The sequence below is a fragment of the Rhinolophus ferrumequinum genome, chromosome X (assembly GCF_004115265.2).
Source record: "Rhinolophus ferrumequinum isolate MPI-CBG mRhiFer1 chromosome X, mRhiFer1_v1.p, whole genome shotgun sequence".
Classification (NCBI taxonomy): Eukaryota; Metazoa; Chordata; class Mammalia; order Chiroptera; family Rhinolophidae; genus Rhinolophus; species Rhinolophus ferrumequinum.
In genome coordinates this window covers 5009239-5033748 of record NC_046284.1, presented here as the reverse complement: position 1 = coordinate 5033748, position 24510 = coordinate 5009239, and the positions used below count along the sequence as shown (strand labels likewise).

Below are 24510 nucleotides of genomic sequence, written 5' to 3'. Positions count from 1 at the left end.
TCCTTTCCCCTCCATTTTCTCTAGTACAATTAGAAGCCGTCAGCCAGTCTCAGTACCCTCATTAGTTTGACAAAATGTTCTAGGGTATCAGATGCAAGGTCACTCCGCACCTTGCCTCTTCTAAGGATTTGAGTGAAAATACCAGATGGTGATCGATTGTGAATCTCTAGTGCCGCAGGAATTCATGGATGTCAGCACTCATTTTTACTACTGGACGTACGGTGCCTTCAGAGCTAATTATATTACAGACCCAATTCCGGAAGCCCCAGAAACAATACTGAAAACACCTTCTTAAGGTTCTTTTCCTCTAGACACTATCTTAGCACCAAAATATGCTAATGAGGGTCCTCCAGGAAACACAATAGCATTATTTCCTATCAGTTCTGTTTCTCCGAAGAACCATCCTACATCTAGATGGATCCATATGTGTGTGTGTGTGTGTGTGTGTGTGTGTGTGTATGTATATGTATGTATATACATATATATGTATGTATGTATATATACATATATATGTGTGTGTGTGTGTGTATATATATATATATCTATATATGTATATGATATGGATAAAATGAGCCGAGCCCATGTGATTGTGGGGGATGGCAAAGACTGATACCTGCAGGGCAGACTGACAGGAGGGAAATTCTGGCAAGACTTCACATTGCGGTTTTGCATCCCAGCAGTCTGGAGGTAGAAGTATGTTCCTATCCTGATGATCCCAATGTTTTCTGTTAAAGCCTTTCACTGATTGGATGAGGTTCACCACCTTATGGAGGGAGGGTAATCTGCTTTACTCAAGGTCTACTGATTTAGACGTTAATATACCTGAACCCACCTCACAGCATTGTCGAGACTGGTATTTGACCAAATAACTGTGTCCCATAGCCTAACCTAATTGCCAAATGAAATTAGTTAACTCTTCCAGTGAATATCACATTGATGGATATTGATATTTTACTCACAAAGTCTGAATGTTTTCATTTTCCTATCATTTGTTTCACTCATTGTACAAGTACTCATTGATGCATAGCTTAGGATCTCGACATATCTACCCATGACAAAGCAGAAATGCTTTATCGAAGGCCCCCCCTCTGTAACCCCAATGCAGCAAATGATTATAACGCAAAGGAAACAGGTGACTGTATCTCTTAAACCTTAAAAAGATTTCTAAGGTTTACAACAGACACCACTCTTTCATCTCCCAATATGGAACTAGACAATAATTTGCACGACAGTCTCTTGTGCTGACCAAGGTGTCAAGGGTAGGCACAGCTCCAGCAGCACTGTTTTCAACCTGCTCAGGTCATTCCCCGTGTTTCACACAGTGCTTGTGTTTGGATGTATAGAGACAGGCATTGCCTTCTGGTGTCTAGTTATACATGTCAGCAGCTTGGCAAGCGGCATTCACTGCTCACAAAAGGAGACGGAAAACTGAAAGTCACTTCTTACATTCATGAGGAAATTGAGGTCGCAAGGCAAATCAGTTCCCTGAAAACTGGAGAGACAGGCAAACACAGACAAATGCACCACGCCGGGTGCACCACGAGCAGAAAAGGCTGCTGGAGTCAGCCTCTGGGAGGGATACTGAGACCATAATCGAGTGATTGCTGGAGATTTATCATGGATTCCCCTGAGAGATAAGAACTCCTGGAAGCCCAGTCTCAGGGGATTTCCAAGCTACCCGAGTTTTCTTCCGGAAGCCCCACCAGGTGCTCATTGTAAAGACCATAGAAAACTTCCTACATTCTTCCAGAGGGGGAGGAAAATCATCCACTTTGGAGCGTGCTCAGAGTATTGTGTTCCTCTTAACACAGGCCTGGCTGCACAGGAAATTCTTTTACCTGGGCCTAGTCAACGTGTGGGAAAGGGAGTACCCACCTTGGGCCTGTCTGGGGCCTGCAAAGCAGGGGAACGATAACAGGAAACTCCCACCCCTCCTATCCTTCCTGTTTCACCTAAGTGATAAAGAAAAGCTGAGGAGTCCCTGTGGGAGTCATGGGCCAGGGGCACCGGGTCACTAAAAGCCTGAGGCTTAATCACAGGCCTATAAGACACTGGCACTCCCTCCCCTCCCCCACTCTCACCACCACAACAATAAGTGTTCTACACACTAACAAAGGGTGGCAGCTAAAAGGAATTGCAAGACTTAGCCCCTATTTAAAAAGGAATCTTTAGGGAAACCCAAGACCACAAGGGAGGAGGCTCAAAGAAGGATAGCAGGGGCTTTTTAGTCTCTGAGACCGACAGCGGCGGCGGAAAACAGCGAACACAGTCTCAGGTGTAACCTCATAGAACCCTGCTCCAAAGGCCTTAGAACTCCTGCTAATATGCAAACACACAGTGTGAAGAGACAGACTGAGCATCGCAACCAGACTCAGACGTGGCAACTATTCAGCAATGGCCACACTGAGCCTTAAAGGTAACTGAGAGTGATACTGCTAAGTCAGGGCTCCAACGGGGAACGGGGACAACATGCAAGAACAGATGGCTAAAGTAAACAGAACGATGGAAACTCTGAGACTCCAGAGGAAATGGTAGCGAGTAAAACAAAAACACTAACAGAAGTAAAGAAAGCATACTTTTTAAAATGGATGTGAAGCTCCATTGCTTCTAGGCAATGCTACCACATTCTGAAAAACAATAGGAACTGTCTGACAAACCAGGTGATCACTTTTTTTTGATTTTTTGTTGACCGGCTAAGTAATATGACCGAACTTGACAGAAGTCCACCATACAACTCCTGGACTTCTCCCTCAACTGAAATAGTAGAATACAACATCTTCAGGGGTTTTAAGTATCAAATGCTTTGGTCGTTTGTTTCAAAGGCGGTTCATTTCTTTAAGGCTTTTATATATGAAGGCATTATGTGACATAACAGGCGAGTGCGTCTTCTATATGAAATCGTACGAAAACCACATCACATGTGATATATTGAATCATCCTCAGGGAAGATCCAAGTAGCCTTGTCAAAACTAGGAAGGCAAAGGAATCCTGATGCAGAAACAGTGCCTATGGAGAGACAACGTACGAGCCTCGGGGAAATTGAGAAGGAAAGAAACAGGGATCATAACTGAAAGGGAAATTATGTGACGTGTCTTAAGATGATGGACGGTTTGAGAACTTTATAAAGGAGTGCCCACTTCTGTGAGGAGATGCTGGTTGTACTGAACCAGGTATTGGGACGTGAGAGGTGAAGGAGGCCTAGAGGGAGAAGCCATGGCTGGAGGAGAAACTGCATTACACCTTCCGGGTTTTGCCTAACTTCTCCTTCCTCTAGCATGCTCCCGAAGGTGAAGACGAGTTTTCCCTCACACCCCCCTCCGAGGGTCAAAGCCTATTCTTTCGTCAGCTTGTCCTCCTTGATCGCAGCTCCCAGAGAAGATGTTTGCTTCAAACAAATGGTTTTGTTGGTTCTTTGGTCTTAAATTTCATTCTCCCCCTTCCCACCAAGCAAAATGAGTCGAGTGGTTGATTCACACTCTCATGTCACCTTGTAGAGCTTTGTAAAGCTCACAGTGTGTCTGTGCACCCAGTATGGGCGGGGGCAGGAGGTCTTGTTGTCTAACTCAGCAATTCTTTCTCAGGGCTTCCCTACCTTTATTGCTTGAAAGGAAGCGGGCATGAGGAGAGTGAGGAGGAAAGCTAATTTCTTTCTTTTGAACACGTGGTGAGCCCTTGGAATCACCTGGGGAAAAGAAAAAACAAACCCGCATCTCGTGTAACATTACTTTTAAATGTGTTACTTGTAAGGACAAACCTGGCATTGTAATTTGGTGAAATTTCTTCTGAAACAGCCTTGCAAAGACAACCTCACAAATACAGCTGGCTACAGACCTTAGAACTAATAAATAAAAACACTTGAGAGTACAATGTTGATGCTTCACAATTACATCCGATGATTTATTTGGACACAGGACAGCTGAGTGCACCGTTTGAACATAGTGTTGAACCCATAATAGATTGTGTGTTAAATCATCCTTTTGGGGTTACTCTGAAATAATGTTTGTGTAGGTGAAAAGAGAATCAGGTCATCTCTCAGGCCATTTCCCCGGTAACATTGCAAACCGTCTCTTGGGCCAACTCAAAATGTGCTGGGGGGAGGTAAAGTCAGAGTGTTCATTGGGTTCAGACTATGAGTAAATATGCTCTATGGCTGCTACAGGGCTCCATGTCCCTAGAGGGCATCCATCCACCCAGGGTACGTTTTCTGCAGCCCCAGCCTGAGTACCCTGGAGGGAGCCGGGCTGTTACTGGGCGAGAGTGGTTGTGGGGTCCTCATTGCTGGTGCTGGGCTTTTCTCTGGGTTGAGCATGGGTGTCTGCAGTCCCCCTTTCGTTCCTGCCCTCCCTCCCCTGGGGGTTGTGGACCTGGGCTTTGGGGGGTGGCGCCTGTGGGCGGCAGTGCAGGTCCTTGGGGGCAGTCACTAGGTAGTGCTGCAGGGGCCTATTCTGTGCGTTGCCAGCATCACACAGTCCCTTCACGTCCTGCGCTCGCTGCTTCTCAGACATGCTGGGAGAGCATCTTGGGCTTGAAACGGTGTTGCTGCGCCTTGGGCGACTCAGCAGGTCGTAGCACGGGCCAGGCTCCCTGCGCGGCGCGCTTTCTGGGCCTATGGTCAGGGTGCACCCAGGCAGGTGAGCCGCACGCAGGCCGCTGCTGGAAAAAGGGCGGCAGGCTATGGCTGGGGCCCTTTGCAAGGGCGGGAGGCGCTGCAGTTGTTGAACTTTGCTGTTGTCAGACAGCCGGCGAGGAGGGCCCTGGGCTGTGGCGAAGCCGGGGTCCTGCTCCTCATGCGTTTCTTTCTTCTGAGCCTGGGCGACCTTGGGCCCGTGGGGGGGCATGCGGTGGCGGATGGAGGATCCCCGATGGAAGGAGGGGCGCTCAGCGGCGGCATCTTTGGCCGGTTTCTGATCCTTGGAGCACCGGAGGCCAGCCGGGGGTGCGCGGAGGCGCATGGACGTGTTGCTGCCGCATTCGGGGCGGTCAGAGGCCAGGGCGCCGTCCCTCCCCGGCTCGTGACCCTGGGGACTCTCGGGATGGCGGAAGGGCACAAGGTGCCTGAAGCAGAAGCCCCGGCGGTGGTCAGTGGCGTCTTTGTCCCCGTCCTGGTCGTCAGAGCTGCGAGGGCCACACGGGGGAGCTGGGCGCCGAATGGACAAACGACGGGACGTGCTGGGACGGTCAGCGGTGGTGGCGGGGCCGCCGTCCACTCCTAGGTCTCTCACTCCCCGGGGGCCGGGAGAGTGTGTGCCTGGGGACATGAAGAACCCGCTCTGCTGGCGGTGGCGGCCATCGGTGCTGTCCCTGTCCCCCTCTTCCTGCGGGGAGCACCAGTGGCCTGGTGAGGGCACCTGGCAGCACAGGTAGAAGCTCCTTCGGACCCAGTGGCGTTTGGTGGCATGACAGCTGCCCTGGACTGGGGTGCCCCCCGGCCCGGTCACGTTGGCCTCCTCGGTACCCTGAAGGCTCTGCACCACATCGAATTCGACCATCTCACCACCGTCCCCCGCGCTTTGCTGGTACTTATATGGGCTATTCTGGGTGATGGCCGATTGATGAATGAACACGTGTTCCTGTGTGTCCTGCCTCCTGATGAAACCATAGCCGTTCGTCACGTGAAACCACTTGACGCTGCCTGGCACCGGCGTCGCGGAGGCCTTCTTGGCCTCCTTTCCCTTGGTGCCTGTGGCCCCAGTGGCCTTGCGGGTCACTTCCCGGTTGACCTCGCCCTGGACTAGGGCCTGGGGGGAGTCTCCACTTGTCAAGGAGTCCTCCTCGGGCGTTGGCGTGTCTTCCGAGGAGGATGAGTCATAAACCTCCGAGGGGGCGTCCTCTTCCCTTTCACTCATGAGGCTGGCTTTTCTCGACCACTAGGGACAAAGTGAACGAAATTTGGCCTCTGAGAGTTGGGGCTGCGGGGGGTGGGAGGGGTGGGTGCAGAGGGGGAGCGGCGGAAAGAGGTCTCGAGGCAGGGGCCTCACATGGGGAGGGTTAGAGCTGGGGAACCGAGGGCTCTGGACACTGGCAGAGAGGCTTATGTGGTCACCCGGGGCAACAGGACAGAGAACAGGTGGACGCCCCACGCCCCAGTGACGTCTCAGTGATGTCCTCGCTCTGGCTGGGGGGTGGGGAAGAGTGAGTTCCCTGAGCTCGTGGCTCTGCCTCACAACAGATCTTTGTGCCACGTGGGCAACGCACACACATGAAGCTACAGGGAGTGGTCAGTGTGAAGACCCTCGGTTTGGGTTGATGAGAAGTCGAGACTCACCCCCCATCCCCCTCCCTAGGTGGAGGGGTGCTCGTCGTCGTCTTCACAGGTCACACTGTCAAAATCCCTTCTTGTAAAGCCCTCCTGGTCTGCTAAGCCCGCATGGAGCTTCCGTGTGGGTGAGGTACTCTGTGTAAAGTAGAGTTGACACGGACTGACCTCCACATGGAACTAAGACTCCAACAGGGAGGCCCAGTCTTTCTCAGAGGGACAGAGGCGAGCTGCCAGAGCAAGAATGCCAATAAGAAGAAGACACTAAACTCACACAGGCTTATCCAGACTAGGGTTAATCTCCTAATGGAGTACAGCTTAGTAGGAATACTTTTGTGACTCAGATATTCTGAACACTGTCTTCTTGCACGCAGAAAGCAATATGCAGGCACAGTACGATTGAACTGAGGGAATTGGCCCTTACGGTTAATGGCACATCAAAACATTGGTTCAAATAGCTTGTGACTCTGTGGTCCTCATCCCAAATTGGCTTCCACTTTAATTATATACGCACCCTAAGAATGTACAAGTTGTTATTAGTGTGCTTACGCACAGCTGCTGATGTTAATATAAACTTTCTGAGGTGATAGATGACGTTACTAGATATGTTAGAGATATAAATTAATAGATATTCGCTGGTCAGAACATTCAGTTTCCCTTGTCAATGAGAAAAAGAAAGGCAAGCTGTGTTGTCCTAGCACTTTAGACTTTAAACAACCTTTCACATTTCATGTGCTTGGTCCTTGCAATAACCCTGTAACTGTAGGATACTGGGCAGATGCTGTTTCAGCTTCCGTTTAGCAGATGGGGGAACTGGTGTCCAGAGCGAGGAATTGGCTAGCCTGACTTCACATGTTAATGATGACCCAGATAGATTTCCCCCAAGATCCAGGTCTCTTCCCGTCACCCTGCTCTAGCTTTCAGGAGCAGAGTCCTGTCTTCCTGTTTCATCTGATGTCAGAAGCCAAAAACTTCCCAGACAGGAGCAGAGTCCTGTCTTCCTGTTTCATCTGATGTCAGAAGCCAAAAACTTCCCAGAGATGTCACTGTTTGGCACATCACAGCACGGAACCCAAGAAACACTTCTGTCTCCCTGTCTCCCCTGCTCAAACTCCCCACAGGGCTAAAGACGGTTCTCTCATTCCCTAATCACCTACCACACCCCCGCTATGGCGGTAATCTTCCTCCTGCAGCACACGAGAAATCAAACCCTGCTGTGGGCCTTGGAGCACTTTCCTCAGCATGCTGATGCAGTACAAGGTTGAAGAAGGGGGTCTTGATTTTGAATTTATTGTTTAACATACATCTCTTCACGCATCACCTTTCCTAGTTGTATAAGAAACATGAAAGAACAGCAAGCTCTTATCAGCATCCTCCTGTGAAAGTGACTAAAGCCAGGACTCTAAGTGACTGAATGACCTCATGAAGGCTACCCACCTAGTAAGGGCAGAACCAGAATAATTCCTGAAGCCTTCTGGTCCTCTGAGTTGCAATCCACTGTGCTCTCCATGAACCTACAAGGCAGCTCCTATGATGTCTCCCACAGATTTTTCTTTCCCCGTCTAGGTAGCTCTCTTTGTTGTTCCCCACATATGCCATGCTCATTCCCATCCCTACGTCTTTGTTCACATTTCCCTCATTTTCCTTTTATCCTCTCCTCTGTCTGTGTAAAACCTGCCTGCCTTTCTAGACTTCGTTTTACAACCCCCTCCTACCACCTTTCCAAATGCTGCAGTCCATGTTGATCTCTTTCCTCTCAGAAAACCGGTTTATGATTTCTGGTCCAGAACGGGGAGTCGGTAAACACTGTGCTCACCTGTTCCCCCGACCACATGCAAATCACAACTAAACTACAAACAACCATCAGTGAGAATTGCCTCAAGCCTACCTGAACCGAAGCCCTACAATTAAGGACATGCAGAGGAGGCCACCTAGAGACTGGTAGGAGGAGCGGAGTAGCAGATCGGGCTTGTCCCACACCCATGCATGACCTTTAAACATGGGGAGAGATATTTCAGCTGGCGACGTTCCCTGCCCTCCCAGGAGTGAGGGTCCCGGCCCCACACCAACCTTCCTAGCACAGAGTTCCAGTCCTGGGAGAGAGGTCCCCAAAACCTCTGGCTGTCAAAAGCAGCAGAGATTGTGGTTGAATGAGACTGAGGGTGGCTGCAGTCTCAGATGCTGTACTTGAAGGGTCATACCCACAGTGGGCACAGGGACTTACCCACTGAGGGACTCACTCACTCTGAGCTCTAACCCTGGGGCAACGGCTCAAAAAGCACCAGAGACATATGGGGAGGAACTGAGTTCTCTAGCTGCAGGGCGAGGGCTGGAGGGGCAGCTTTCTCCGGATCGGAGGAGGTGGCGAAAGCCATTGTTCGTTTGTTGAGCCCTGCCCCTTTCTGGCACGCAGACACAGGTTGCCCTGATATCTGAGTCGCCATCAACCTGGCTAACAACAATCATTGGCCCCGCCCTAGTGATTCTGAGACTCCGCCGTACCCTATTTTGGGGCACACCCAAGCTGTTTCCATTGACTTTTCAGTACAGACGGCCTGCCTTGACTCATGTTGCAGAATTTCCTAAAATCTCTCAATTTCAAAATCTCTCATTTTGGTTCACAAAATGCAAACAAGAGCATCTGTCTTCGATGGGTCCTATACCACTGGCAGAGCAGCCCTAACCCGGCACTAGCAACTGGTGACCTGCGTTTGTGGCATGGCTTCTTGACGTACCTGTAAGCCCAGCCCAGCTGGCGACCATTTACAGATTGCAGTGGTTCATGCCAGGTGGCCCCTGGCAGGGCACAGGCTGCTGCTGAACTTGGCCTGTGGGTGGTCCCCTACCAGGTAGCCCCTGGTCTCGCACATCCAGTGCCCAATTTCAGATCGAGCCAGAGCAATACCTGGCCGACTATAAGGAGGAGACACCCAAAGGGCAGACTGGGCAGGCATCGGAGCCCCACTAAAGCAAATCCTGCTCTGTAGTGTTAGCCCCTGCATAGCAGCTTCTCCACTGTAGTCACAGCCAGTCCTCACAACCAAGTAGCCTCAGGGTCAATCCCTCCCATTGATATGCAAACAGCAACCAAGGCTCAACTACAATAGGAGGACACACACATCCCCACACAAGGGACACACGTGAAGCATCCGGCTCAGGTAACCAGGGAGACTGGAGCACTGTACCCCACAGGACACCTACTACATAAGGCTACTCTAATAAAAAAGGGAGCCATAGCAGCCCTTCCTAATAAACAGAAACAAACACAGGGAGGCAGCCAAAGTGGGGAGACAAAGAAACATGTCCCAAATAAAAGAACAGAACAAAGCTTCAGGAAAGGAAGTAAACAGAATGGTGACAAGCAAGCTACCAGAAGCAAACTTTAAAACATTGGGTATAAGGATGGTTAATTATCTTGGGGAGATCTTCAACAAATAGTTAGGAAACATAAAAATGCAGATAGTGCACATGAAAAAAGAGCCAGTCAGAAATGAAGAATACAATGACTGCAATGAAGAATACATTAGAGGGAATCAACTGTAGATTAGATGATGCAGAGGACTGGATCAGCTATTTAGGAGATAAGGTACCAGAAAACACCAAATCAGAACAGAAAAAAAAAAAGATAATTAAAAAAATGAGGACGATATAAGGAGCCTGTTGAACAACATTAAGCATACTAACATTCACATTATAGGTGTCCCTGAAGAAGAAGAGACTGAGCAAGGGATTGAGAACCTGTTTGAAGAAATAATGTCTGAAAACTTTGCTAACCTCGTGAAGGAAATAGACATGGAAGCCCAGGAAGCGTAGAGAATCCCAAACAGTATGAACCCAAGAGGCCCCCACCAAGACATATCATAATTAAAACGCCAAAGATTAAAGACAAAGAGTCTTAAAGCAGCAAGAGGAAAGTAATTAATTATGTGCAAGGGATCTTCCAAAAAACTGTTTGCTGATTTCTCAATAGAATCTTTGTCGGCCACATGGGTGTGGCAAGAAATTGTCAAAGTGATGAAAAGCAAGGACCTACAACTGCGACTACTGTACCCAGGAAAGCTATTATGTAGAATCGAAGGACAGATTTAGAGCTTCCCAGAAAAGAGACAGCTAAAGGTGTTCATCCCCACCAAACCAGTATTACAAGGAATCTTAGAGGGACTTATTTAAGAAAAAGATAAAACAATATGAGTAATGAAATGGCAATTACTATATATCTACCAAACATTATTTTAAATGGAAATGGATAAAATCCTCCAATCAAAAGACATAGGGTGTCTGAGTAGATAAGAGAACAAGATCCTTAGATATGCTGCCTACAAGAGACTCATTTCAAATTGAAAGACACACACAGACTGAAAATGAAGGGATGGCAAATATATTTTATGAAAATGGAAATGAAAAATAAAGGTGGTGTAGCAATGCTTATACCAGACAAAACAGACTTTGAAAGAAAACTTTAACAAGAGACAAAGAAGAACCCAGTAACCGTACATCTAGGTATTTATCTGAAAAACCTTAAAATACTACTTTGAAAGGATATGTACATCCCTATGTTCATTGCAGCATTATTTACAATAGCCAAGATATGGAGACAACATGGGTGTCCACCAATGCATGAATGGATAAAGAAGAGTGGTACATATATACAATGGATATTACTCAGCCATAAAGAAGAATGAAAGCTTGCCATCTGCAACAACAGCATAGACCTAGAGGGTATTGTGCTGAGTTTGGTAAGTCAGACAAAGACAAATGTCCTATGATCTTACTTATATGTGGAATCTAATGAACATCATAAACTAACAAACACAAAAGGTGCAGGGAATATTTTATTGTTGCTAAATGGTGGGGTTTAGGGGTGGGTGAAAAATAAAAGGGATTAAGAAGTACAAATTGGTAGTTACAAAATAGTCGTGGGGATGGAAAGTATAGCATATGGAATATAGTCAATGATATCATAACAACTATGTATGGTATCAGATGGGTACTAGATTTATTGGGGTGATCCATGGGCTTTTTTACAGAGTAAAAAGTTTTAATCTGGATGCAGTCCAATTTATCAAGTTTCCTTTCTGTTATTATGCTTTGAGTGGCAGTTACATATACGTTTACTTTTGACCCAGCAGGTCCCCTACTAGGAATGTACTCTGAAGACATGCCTAAAATAGTAAGAATATACATATGTGAAAGATTATTCATGGCAACATTCCTTCCAATTGCAAAATATTGGACATTATCTCAATCCTCATATGTAGCAGAGGGATTGTGTAAACTCTGGTACAGCACCCAAGTGGAGGACTATGTAGCTGTAAAAGAAGAAGGGAGCTCTCTGTGAGACAATACGGAGTGATTTCCAGGATGGATTGTTAAGGGGAAAATGATCAGTGAAAAAGAACATATGTATTAGCAACTCCTCATATAAAAGAGGAAATAGGCAAATATATGCGTATCTGTTCATTTGTACAAAAACTCTGAGATGTAAGTTAGAATCCCATGTAACAGATTGCCTGCATGGTTTATGTAGGAGTGAAATGAAAAGTATAGAAAGAAGGGAGGGTCTAATTTTTACAGAGTTTTGTCTTATTGTACCACATTAATTTTTTACATCCTTTACATTAAAAATAAATACATAAATATAAGCAAAAAGAATGGGAGAAACACTCTAAAATGGAATACAAACAGACACAATAAACTGGACCATATTTAAAATAACAGTAAACAATAGCATAACTACAACAGAATTTGGAGGGGTGGAGAATAACCCCAAATCATTGGAGCACATTATTTGGACTATATGCCCCCAGAGTGAAGAACTAAGAACTTTAAATACATTATTGAACTTAATTTTGTGGGTTTCTTTTTCACAAAGTCATGTTTGGCAAATCCCAATTACTTGATATGTATTGTAGGACTGAGCAAATAAATGAATATATTATGAATAATAGGAGCCAGGTTTCCCAGTGTCAGAGAAGGGAGTTATAAATATGGAGAGGGAGAAAGGATAAAGAAACCCTGTGATTGTATCTAATAACTGGAGATAATAGTTTGAACTCATAACCAATACCAACTGTTGCAGACCAGCTTCCCTGGAATGCAGACCCTGAGATGGAGATTTATGTGCAAGAAAATGTTGTGGGTACACTTTTGGGACAAACACCTATGGGTAAACAAAGGACACATGGTTGGTAAGAAATACATCACAGCTCTGATGCAGTCATATCCAGAGCCTCAGCCAAATCTGCAGGGAGCTCTGGAGCTCTGAGCAACATTTCAGAGATGTCATGAAGCATGTCCAGCCTTTGTACCACCCCTCTACCCTCTTTGGTGGCCCACGCAAGATTCCTGTCTCCTAGTTATTCAACCAAACACTAATGGACATATTGCTGTGAAGAGAGTTTGCAGATGTCATCAAAGTCCCAAATGAGTTGAGCTTCAGGTAGAGATATTACCCTTGTGGATCTGATCTGTTTACATGAGCCCTTTAAAAGTTGAGGGAAGTAATGGAGGATTGGAGTGTGAGGAGGATTCAACACATCTTTGCTGGTGTGAAGATGGAAGGACGCATGTGTGAAGAAAGTTGAGAGAGGTCCCTGGCTAATAGCCCACAAGGTACTGGTTACCTCAGTCCTACAACCAAAAGAAACTGCATTGTGCCAACAATCTGAATGAGCTTGGAAACAGACTCCAAGGCCCAGATGAGAACAGGGAGTCAGCTGGCATATTTAGTGTGAGATACTGAGTAGAGAATACAGGTAAGCCATGACAGACTCTTGTCCCTCAAAACTGTAAGAAAATGAACTTGTGTTGATTTAAATAACTAAAAATAATGAGATGTTTGTCCGAAAGTCACAAAGCTATCTCTCATTCCCCCAAATCTACTTCAATAACTCTTTTTTTTTTTTTTTTTTTTTTTTTTTTTTTTTTTTTTTTTTTTTTTTATTTTTTATTTTTTAATTTATTGGGGTGACAATTGTTAGTAGAATTACATAGATTTCAGTTGTGCAATTCTGAATCACATCATCCATAAATCACACTGTGTGTTCACCACCCAGAGTCAGCTCCCCTTCCATCACCGTACATTTGATAACTCTTAAACTTGTTTGGTAAAATAACATTTTTATTTTTTTCTGCTGTTACTAGTGTTCTTCAAACCAAGATGTGGCTTCTTCTCCTGGAGCTTTCATTTGATGTGGAACCGTGCCAGTGTCTCTTCAAGCTGACTCCGATTCCCAGCAGAATAAGCAGAAATGGCATCATGAAAAAGGACTAGCTGATTGTGCAGTACTTTAACCTGTGCACAAGGAGAGAGAAAAGTGAAAAATTAGCATTACAATGGACAGTGGAATTTACGATTATTTACTGTGTACTTTAACTCTCCAAAAGCTAAGTTTGATGATTATAGAGTATTTCATATACGTAAGTTGTAAACTGCTTGCAGGATTACTGAGTCTATGATAATATTTTAATTCCCCATCTTACTTGGAGTGAAAAAAATAAATTCAAATCAGTTAAAAAAGTTAAATATAGGGCAAACAATTGCCAAATATTAGTCAATGCATTAGTTTAAAAAGATCACCAAATTCTATCAAACCAACTGTGTACAAGATAATATGGAAGATGTAAAGTTATATGAACAAATAATTTCTGTACCATCTGTGCTATAAAAGTTAGGACATTATTAAGACCAGGTTATATATAAAATTCAGTGGGCTCAATCGTTGCAGATATAGGATTACTCTGTATATAGTTTGTAAACAATCAAACAAGTGGCAGCAAAAATTTCTCATTATTTTAATTTACTTAAAGCTAATATGATACTCATTTTCAATTGCTTAAATCTTCTTTCATATCAAGAGATATGATTTAGCAAAGTAACAAAAAAACAGCTCCATTTCCTGTGGTAGCCTTAAGGACATTAATCAACTGTGCAAAAGCACAATCACTGATATTCAGAAAACTTTAGGTTTTAAAAATATTGAGTATACTATGATTAAGTAAGTAGGAAGTGTATAATGTTTTTGTTGAAATTACCTTTTATATGTAGCTTAACAAACAAGTAGTTAAATAATTCACTTATGTGATTGACAAAATTAAACCAATTTTGTTTTTGCTTCAGCTCAAATTTATGAAAACAAGAAAAAACTTGGTTTTGCGTTAGTGCAATACAAACCGTGAAGAAAGCAAACAGGATGACAGTCATGTTTTAGGCTAAAGATTGTGCTTCTTTCCCATCCCCTCATTTATTTTTATTATTTTATTCTTTATTAGATTTTATTTTTAGAGCAATTTTAGGTTTACAGAAATATTGAGCAGAGGGTACAAAGATTTCCCATATACTACCTTTGACCCCACACATGCAGAACCGCCCCCCCCCCCCCGCCCCGTTATCAACTTCTCCCAGCAGAGCGGTATATTTGTTACAATTGATGAACCTGCACTGACACATCATTATCACCTAAAGTTCATAGTCCCATCCCCTCATTTTTAAAGGTGTAAATATAAAGTGTAAAAGTTGCTTAACAACATCAAAAACAAAGATAAACTATGCAATAATAACAAGTAGTTAAAACACTGACCACTCACCCAAACTATAAACTCATATTTTTAACTTTTTACTAGTTGTTTCCTTTTGAATATCTTGTCATTATCTCAAACTCAATACAGGTCTAGTAGAACTATCTTTTGTCCCTTTTCCATGCATCCCAAATACCACTCCTACAAAAGCTAAACCAGAGTCCTATTTTGATTTTCCAGTCTCTGTCAATGGTACCATTATTTTCCCAGTTAAGGAGGCAAGAAATAAATCACCGTCTACATCTGTCCTTTCTATTGCCATTGCAATTACCCTAGTTCTGTATCTTAGTCATTTGATCCTGCTGTAAAAGTTTTCTCGCTAGTTTTTGTGCTTATACTTTCTTTCTTCCTCTAAACCATGGTATATACCAATAGCCTAGAGATTCTTTCCAGGAAAAAATATTTTCTGTCACATAGAAAGAAAAAGATTACCCATAATCCTGGATGCTTGGCAGAAGCATTGTTGCTACTTAAAATACTTTTGCATTTCTTCAGTAATTTCTCAATCTGTAGACATATTTAACCTCTAAATTAGGTGTATTTCTTTTTTACACTTCAGATTATGGACAGCAGACCATACAATGCTGGCAAAGTTGTCTCAGTATTTGTCTGATTTATTATAGGGCAGATATTCAAAGTATTTTATATGTACAATATAGATTTCATATATTAATATGTTTATGTCCTTCTTAGTGCTGAACATAGCAGATGATAGATATTTCTCTCATGGCTTGTCATCCAGCGGAGTAGAACAAGTACTTTTCTATCTTTGCACTAAGTCATTGAGTACTACCAGGCTGCACTATAATTTATTTCCTCAAATTGAATGTCTCTGGGAAATCTGACCACTTTTCTGAGGGCTTCCTTTCTATCATTGTTACTTTTTTTCCCTAAAGAGTTTTGAACCCTAATTGGTGACAAAGATGTACAAGTGATCGTGCTGGAGGTGCTATGATGTCCCAAGGAAATGTATCATTCTGAAGGGAAAAGTGCAGATATTATGGCAGTGAGCAGAGACTTTAATGAAATGGAAGAGAAAACTGAGGGTATCAGCAGACAGTTTCTTGGGAATTTAAGGAAGAAATTTCATGTGATGAAGGGTGTTATAAATATTGCTGCCTTTGGGTATACTGCACAAACATTTTAAAACTATTTACTGGCAGAAACTGTGGCTGAAGGCATGTGATGACTTCAAAAGTGTGAAGGGCACTGAAGTGGGACTGCTTATGTGCAATGCCAAGATGGTATCCCCATAGGGACTCTGCTCTCCTAACTTGCACATCACTCACTCTTAGCTCTCTCAATCACATGACTACAGTCTTCACACAAAATACAGAATGCATGAAATGACAGAAATATCTTCTACCTATACAGTAACCCAGGAGCTGGACATCAAGCCATTTCCAGGCAAAACCTACAAAAGTTTTATCAGACTCTATCACTTTTCTTATTCTTAAGAAATGTTGACAGTTGATTTATGAACATATGTCTTATAGGCATATGAGTGCATGCTTGCAAATTAGACTACTTGCCATTCTTCAGTTAGCAGTAACTGGGAAGAATGCTTTTCTTTCCCCAAATCTGCATTGATCCATTACATAAGCTGTAACAAGCATCAAGATTTTAAAATATAATTTAGAATACAGTTTGGCATAATCAAATTTTAAAAAGTAATTGCTACCCAGTCCATATTTAAATATAAGATACTTTTTTGCTAATTGTCAAGTATAAAAGTGTGGATAGTGGAATTGGTGATATCTCTTTGGACAGAAAGGAAAGTATACTTTGTGTACTTTTAAAGACTCATCATTAATTGTGATTGGAATTCTTTACTGTGAGTCTCATAAAAGAGAATAAAAGAACCATCAAATCTTTCTGTGTAGTCTCCTTTGTCCTGGTGATCTCATTTTAAATTTTCCAGAAAGATCTCAGAAGTTAAAAAATAAATTTACCTTGTGTTCTTCCAGAAACTTGAGTTTGATAACAACATCATTGCGCATTTGCTCATATTTTTCCTTGTATGTTTGGAAGAGAAGCTTTGACTGCTCAATCTTTGGCAAACTGTGTGGGCCCACAATTCCATGATTCAGTTCTTCTAAATCAGTGCGATATGCATCATATTCAATTCTTAAAAGAGAAAAAAGTGGAGGATCACAGAAACGGAGTGCAATATGTTTAGTACAAAGGAGGAAAATTCACACTGATTTACTCATACATATCATATACCAGGGATGTTTTAAGTCATTTATTTCTGTGAGTAAAACAGTTATTAACATGGGAAAGATAAAAGGCTATTTATCTTATTTCATAACTATCTCTTTCTACACAACAGTATTAAATGGCAAGTGAAAACCACAAAATTTTAAAACTAGTTTTAAGAACTGAATTTGAAAACTTAATAGTAATACAGTCATATGATCAATCCCAACGTGGTGGAATAGCTAATTTTAATGAAGCTAAAGCAGGTGTGAACTGTGGACAAGCAAAATAATATTGGTAAAGTATCTGCTAAGAGGAAGTCACATTAAAGATACATTGAGGGTCAGACGAATCACCTATGTCACACATGCTTAGTGATGCATAAAGTATAATCTATGGGTTCTCATAAAATCTACGTTTATATTATGACAGTAACATGTGCTATAACTGAATTATCATCTCCTCCCTGAAACTTCCACTCATATTTTTCTACCAGCAGCTGAAAGAGGCATCTCCTGCCATTGCTACCAATGCATGCTCTTTCAAAACCCAGTATATCCTTCTATCTTAGAACATGTGAAAATGCCATAGTAACATTTATTTCAGAGAAAAAAGAGTTCAAAATAGTCATTACAAATATATTTAGAAAACTAAAGAAAACCACTCATCACATGGTTAAGACAAGAAGCAAAAATACCTCCAGTTTAGTGAAATCAGTGTTACAAAGTTCATGCTGCAAAGCTGAACTTCATTCAAATAATTGTAGCATAGTTTTATACCCTATTTTGTGAATCAACCGTACATTAAATGGCAAAAAGAAATAACATTGTAAATGTAATTTGTGAATAAGTTTATCAGTCCCTTACATGGAACTAAAAATCTTCTATTTGCTAGTACAACGCTAGAAACTGAAACTAAAAATGGATTGACTTCAGTGTGAAGAGAAACATGGACTTGCTCCTTAGAAAAATGATGAAAATTACTTAACAAAAGCAACAAAACAACCACTTAAAGGCTTTGAAAATTTTCCTAAGGGCTTATAGCAAATAAAGAAATATTTATTCAAGAAAATCAATGAAAATGCTATAAAAAAGTAAGAGTATGATATTTTAACAAGGACCACTCCCTTTCTCCTCCCTCCCAATTGAATAAGTCATAAACTCCATTAAAGACTGCTATACCCAAGAACACAGACCTCACTAGTGGAGAGGTAGAGGTCTTTTTTCCTGGTAGTATTTATTATCTTGCTCCCAACTAGGTGTTGCTGAATCTAAGTTCTGGGTGAGTGTGGTCAAGAGGTGAGGGTTCTCTTCTTCTTCCCACTCACCATAATGGAATGAAGACTCTACCTTAGGCATTAACACAGAAAATACTGGGACATGATCCCCTGTTTCCTGGATCCTAAGGTGGTGTCACTACTCTAGGAGATACAAGTTGAGAAGACCTCAAGATATTACCTTTACTCCACTGAGTGATGAGCTCCTAAGTGGGCATGCCATTCAAAGAGAAGCATGCCATTATCCCTACCTCCATCTCCAGAGTCCTGGTTCAGTGATTTTTCTTGAGTGGAGAAGTAGGCTGTAAAAAGATAGCTCACAGAGTTGCTACAATATATTATATAAAATATCCAGTTTTCAACAACAACAACAACAACAAAAAACCCTACAAAACAATGAAACAGGAAAGTGTGTCTTATACACTGGAATAAAAGCAGGCAAAAGAAACTTGCCTGTGTGAACAATTTAATGTTGGATTTAAGATATATGGTGATGGAAGGAGAACTGACTCTGGGTGGTAAATACACAATGCAATATATAGATGATGTATTACAGAATTGTACACTTGAAACCTATAGAATGTTACTAACCAAGGTCACCCCTATACATTTAATAAAAATTAAAAAAAGAGAAAATAGACTTCCAAATACCTATTATAAATATATCTAAAGAAATAAAGAAAACTATGAATAAAGTAAAGGAAGGTATGATGACAATGTCATATTGAATACAGAATATCATTTTAAAAATTATAAGAGAAAAAGAGTCAAATGGAAATTCTGGATTGAAAAGTAGAAAAACTAAAATGAAATATTCACTAGTGGTGCTCAATAGTAGATTTGACCGAAAAGAAGACAGAATGATTAAGCTTGAAGATAGATAAGTAGAGATTATGCAATCTAAAGAACAGAAAGAAAAATGAATGAAGAAAAACGAATAGAACATCAGAGAAATATGGGACAGCACTAAGTGCACCAAAAATCAAGTAGCTGGAGTAACAGAAGGAGAGTAGGGACATATAGGAGGAGAAAAAATATATTTGAGCAACTAAAGGCTGAACACTTCCCAAATGTATTAACAAACACTAAACTACACATTCAGGAAGCACAGCAAACTCCAAATAGATCCATAAAGTCCAAAGAGATCCACAAACAGACATGTCATAGTAAAAATGTTAAAAGTCAAAGATAAGGAGAAAATCTTGAAAGTAGCAGGAGAAAATGACACAAGTTATTGTTAAAAAAAATAACAACTCATCATTTTAGGGAACCCCTACACATTAACAGCTAACTTCTAAGCGCGAATACTTGTGGACAGAAGGCAATGGGACAACACGTTTAAAGTGCTCAAAGACAAAAATCTAAACCAAAACTCCTATATCCAGTAAAGCTATCTTTTAAAAATGAAGGCAAAATAAAACATTTTCAGATAATCAGAAACTGAAAAAATTGTTTCTGGCAGAACTACCTCGCAAGAAATATTAAAGAAAGTACTTCAGGCTGAAAGAGTAATCCTAGATGATAATTTGGATCCACATGAAAAACAAAGAGCTCCAATAAGACAACATTTGTAATTATATAAAAAATAGTATAAATGTATTTTTCCTTCTTTCTTCTGTTAAGTGATTTTTAAAGTATTGTGTAAAGTATCTATACATGGTATTAGACCCATAAGATATTGAAATGTAATGTATTTGTCAACAACAGCACAAAGTAGCTGGGTGGGAATAAAGGTGTATTGGGCTAAGGAAATGGCTACAGATGCTAAAGTCATAATTACAACAATTCATTCTTGAGTTTTTAACACTAATACATATAATATGTATAACAATAATACTGCAAAAGAGAAAATTGAATAGAGCTACATAGGATTAGTATTTCTATGTTGTACTAGAATTAAACTAGTATAAATCTGAAGCTGATTCTGATAAGTTAAAATGTACATAGTCAGCCCTAGAGCAACCACTAAAAGTAATTTAAAAATGTAGTGAAAAACTCTATAGTAAAATTACATGCTACATTAGAAAATATTCAATAATGTAAAATAAAGCAGTAAGGTGAGGTAGAAGCACAAAAAGATATGAGACACAAAGGAAACAAAGATAAAATGGCATGGGTAAATCAATCTATATAATAAAACATTACATGTGGATGAATAAATACAATCAAATGCAGAGATTGTCAGATTGGATAAAAAAGCCAAATATATTCTGTTTATAGGAAACAAAATTTAGATTCAAAGATACATACATACTGAAAGTAAAATATTTTAAAGATAGACCATTCAAGCAACAAATACAAAAAAATAGATTAGCTATACTAATATCAGGTAAAGTGAACTTTAAAACAAAATATATTACTAAAGAGTGACATTTTATAATGATGAAAGAAACATGGCATCCATGAATAAGATACCACTGAGAAACTTCTAGAACATGGGGGTGAGCCTGAAGCAACCCGGTGTACCACAGAAACTAAAACAGTCTGTAGCAGAAGGTTAAGAGAAGTTGTTACACACTGACTGCATTGCCTTTTTCCCATGCCTATGCAGGACCACATGGAGAGTCCTCCCCTGAGACTCCAGTTCCTTCAATGGGAATGGAGAGCCCAGGGGAGAACAACCAACTCCCCTAGCATTGTGGGTCACATTATGGGAGCTCCTACTCTGCTCTCATCCCATGAGGATTGCAGGGAAATATGTATAATGCTCAACCACTGGGAATGTGACTGTGATGAAGAAGAGGGGAAGGGCTTGCAACAATCCGCACAAGAATCTTGGCAGTCCAAGTTCATACCTGCAGGGCCCCAATAGTCATTCCAATCAGCAGCTTTGCTCATCTGCACAAACAATGTGGTGGTGCACTCTGACCAGGGAACTTCGTGGAGTGCAGATCTGCCAGATTTGTGCACTCAAATGAGGAGTTCTTTCTGGCCCTAGAGCCCGGTTTGTCCTCACCCAGACAGGAGCTGAGTCATAGACCCACCTGCTTGGGAGAGTGTCTCCTGGTCCCAGTTGGTCAGAGGGGCTGTTGAGAGCCCCTGGAAGCTGTGTAACACAGCCATACATAAGCAGGAAGAGCCGATCGCCCCCAGAGCATAGTCAGTACCAGGCATGGAGGGTTCCCCATCTACTACTGAATAGAGTAGCCTGTTATGATTAAGTAAGCATGAGGAGAGAATCCAGGCAATTGTGGAGCCCATAGTTTTCAGTGTACAGGTCTTTCATCTCCCTGCTTAAGTTTATTCCTAGGTATTTTATTATTTTTTGACGTAATTGTAAATGGAATTATTTTCTTAATTTATCTTTCTGATAGTTTGTGATTAATCATTGAAATGTATTAGATTTTTGCACATTGATTTTATATCCTGCAACTTTACTGAATTTATTAGTTTTAACAGTTTTTTGGTGAAGTCTTTAGGGTTTTCTTATATAATATCATACCATATGCAAATAGTGACAATTTTACTCCTTCCTTACCAAACTGAATGCCTTTTATGTCTTTTTCTTCCCTAATTGCTCTGACTAGGACTTCCACTACTGTTGAATAAAAGCAATGAGAGGGGGCATCCTTGTCTTATTCCTGATCTTAGAGGAAAAGCTCTCAACTTTTCACCATTGAGTATAATGCTAGATATGGGCATGTCATATATGGTCTTTATTGTGTTATCTTTTCTCTATTGCCACTTTGTTGAGTTTGAATCATAAATTGATTTTGACTTTTGTCAATGCTTTTTCTTCATCTATTGATGATTTTGTTTTTCAAAATTATTTTCTATGCATAATGCACCAGAAGTTTTAGTTATATGCAATGTATAACAGGAAGAATTAAAAGGCCCTCTGGGTATCTGCCTTTATTAGCACTTTTAAAAATCCTGATCAAACAGATGGTTTCACCCTAAATATCAGTGTATTCTGCCTTTGAAAGAAGAAAATACAACTGCTGAGAAAATTTCAATCTGGCATTTTTTTTTTAAATCTTTGTCACATGGTAAGCAGTGTTTCAGTCTTGGAGTTATCTTCATTTTTTCATCAAGTCAATGCTACAGCCAGTTCATGCACAGAAAGGGTCATCAAATCCAAAATTAAGTTATTGGATGACACCATAAATTGCATTTTAAATGAAAAATGATTATTTATGAAATGAGATGGCAACCTGCATTTTTAAGTACTCAAGTTAAATTCCCTCATGTAGCAGCTATGAAGAACATACAATTTGATCTATAATTTAGTTCACAAGTTTCACATAAATCTGTATCACATAAATTGAGATGGACTTATTCCACATTGTGCTTTAACAGATTTATTATAATAAGATGTGAAATTATTTTGCATACATGAATACAAATATTTTATGTTAATTTAGTTTAGATTTCAGGTCAATTTAATAATAATAGAAAGTTGGATAGCCTCACATTCTATTTTGGTTCTGAAAAGTGACCAAGATTTCACAAATTATTGAACTGCTCTTGAACTCATTATTTTATTCGGTAAGTTAGAAGAAGGTTGATTTCTTGGGTCACTAACAGCTATAAAATTTGATAAATCTAAGTGTGATATATTTTTAATAGTGTAAATTAACAATGCTTTTTGTTAAATATAACAACTTATACTATAAGTTTACAAAAGCATTCAGGGTCCTGGTAGACTGAAGAGAAAGATATTCACTACACACCGTGTAACGAAAATACATTTCACAATAGATGGCCAATTTCGAAAGAATGAATTGGGGATAGGTTCACACAATCTTTTTCTGAAATGTTCTGGCCTTCTCACCCACAATTGTAGGAAGTCATGGAGTGGGAGAGACACTTTAAAATGTATAACCAAAACTTTTTTTTTTATATTCTGAACATCTAGAACAGAATAATGTTTAAAATAAATATGGTAGTTAAAGGAAAGTTACCTATAATGAATGCCTAACAATTTTAGCAAAAGAGGGGCAGATTTGGGAAAGACTCAAGTGGAACTTTTAATAATAAAAAATTAAAATACAGATAGGGAAACCCTTGGGAAAGACAATGTCCATGGAGATGTATAAGCAGAGATCAGAAAAACAATTTCTGAGAGTGATATAGATTGGGTTCATTTGTAGGTAGACATTCCTGTTTCTCCTTTTATTTCTACCTCTGATTTTTAAATGCACTGACTGTAAATAATTCAAATCATAAAGGAGAATAAAAAATAATCCCAAATTCTCCATAATTTCTTTATGCAATTTCATCCCTCCCTTCTCTCACTAGATAACCACTGTTGTTTGGATCAAACTTATTTTTCCAAAAATGATGAATTAGTAAGTATATATAGTATTAATGCTAAATAGCTGATAAAGACAGCATGGAACATAAACATCTAATTTATGTGAAAAGATAAAAACTTAACTTTTCCAAGTAACTTTGGTTTTTACTTATTTAGGAAGTAAATTAATATGCACTGCACAAAGATTAGATAAATTGAGAAAGTTCATAATCACTTCTCATATCATTATCTAGAGCAGGAGGCTGGAAAGTCAAGTTATACTTCCTATATGTAAAGTTTTATCATTATACAATAGCACTTTAAAAATAAGGATTTTAGGAATTCCAAGGAAAAATAGTTAATCAGCAGAAATCAGGTTAATAAATGAATGAGACATCAGGAGGGAAAAACAACAGGATCAGGTGTTCAAAATTTGGGAATGCTATTTATATTAAGTGTGCTACTTTCTAGAGACAATTTCTTTGAACCTCATTTTCTCCATTTATAAAGTGGCATGATATGTGCTTCATTTATCTCAAAACACCTTGAAAATATTATGTTATAAACCTATATTGAAATGTAATTATGTTAAAGGTAAAACTCTAAAGGGGTTGAAGGCTGAGTATAATTTGGATAAAGAAAAGATGAGGGAATTGATGCTTACAACATGAGGAAAAACCTGGAGGCAAAATGATCTTTTTATATGCAAGAGTGATTAAAATAATGAATTTGGATATTGTGGAAAGGTGACATTTGCAAGCAGTAAGAAATAAGGTTGAGGGGCCTGCCCGGTGGAGCTCCATGCTCCTAACGCCGAAGGCTGCTGGTTCGATTCCCACATGGGCCAGTGGGCTCTCAACAACAAGGTTGCCTGTTCGCCTCCTCGACTCCCGCAAGGCATGGTGGGCTCTGCCTCCTGCAACTAAGATTGAACACGGCACCTTGAGCTGAGCTGCCGCTGAGCTC

The 24510-nt window shown here is 40.9% G+C and overlaps 1 protein-coding gene across 1 annotated transcript in view; it reads right to left on the bottom strand.

Annotated features, from left to right (window-relative positions):
* Positions 1-6280: 6280 nt before the first annotated feature.
* LOC117025137 (arfaptin-1-like) overlaps positions 6281-24510 on the bottom strand; it is a 41595-nt gene continuing 23365 nt past the window's right edge. Inside the window, 7 exon segments of the mRNA XM_033110911.1 lie at positions 6281-6394; positions 7414-7531; positions 8145-8377; positions 9103-9169; positions 13397-13442; positions 13445-13550; positions 16786-16960. Of these exon segments, the coding sequence (XP_032966802.1) occupies positions 6281-6394; positions 7414-7531; positions 8145-8377; positions 9103-9169; positions 13397-13442; positions 13445-13550; positions 16786-16960 (859 nt within the window).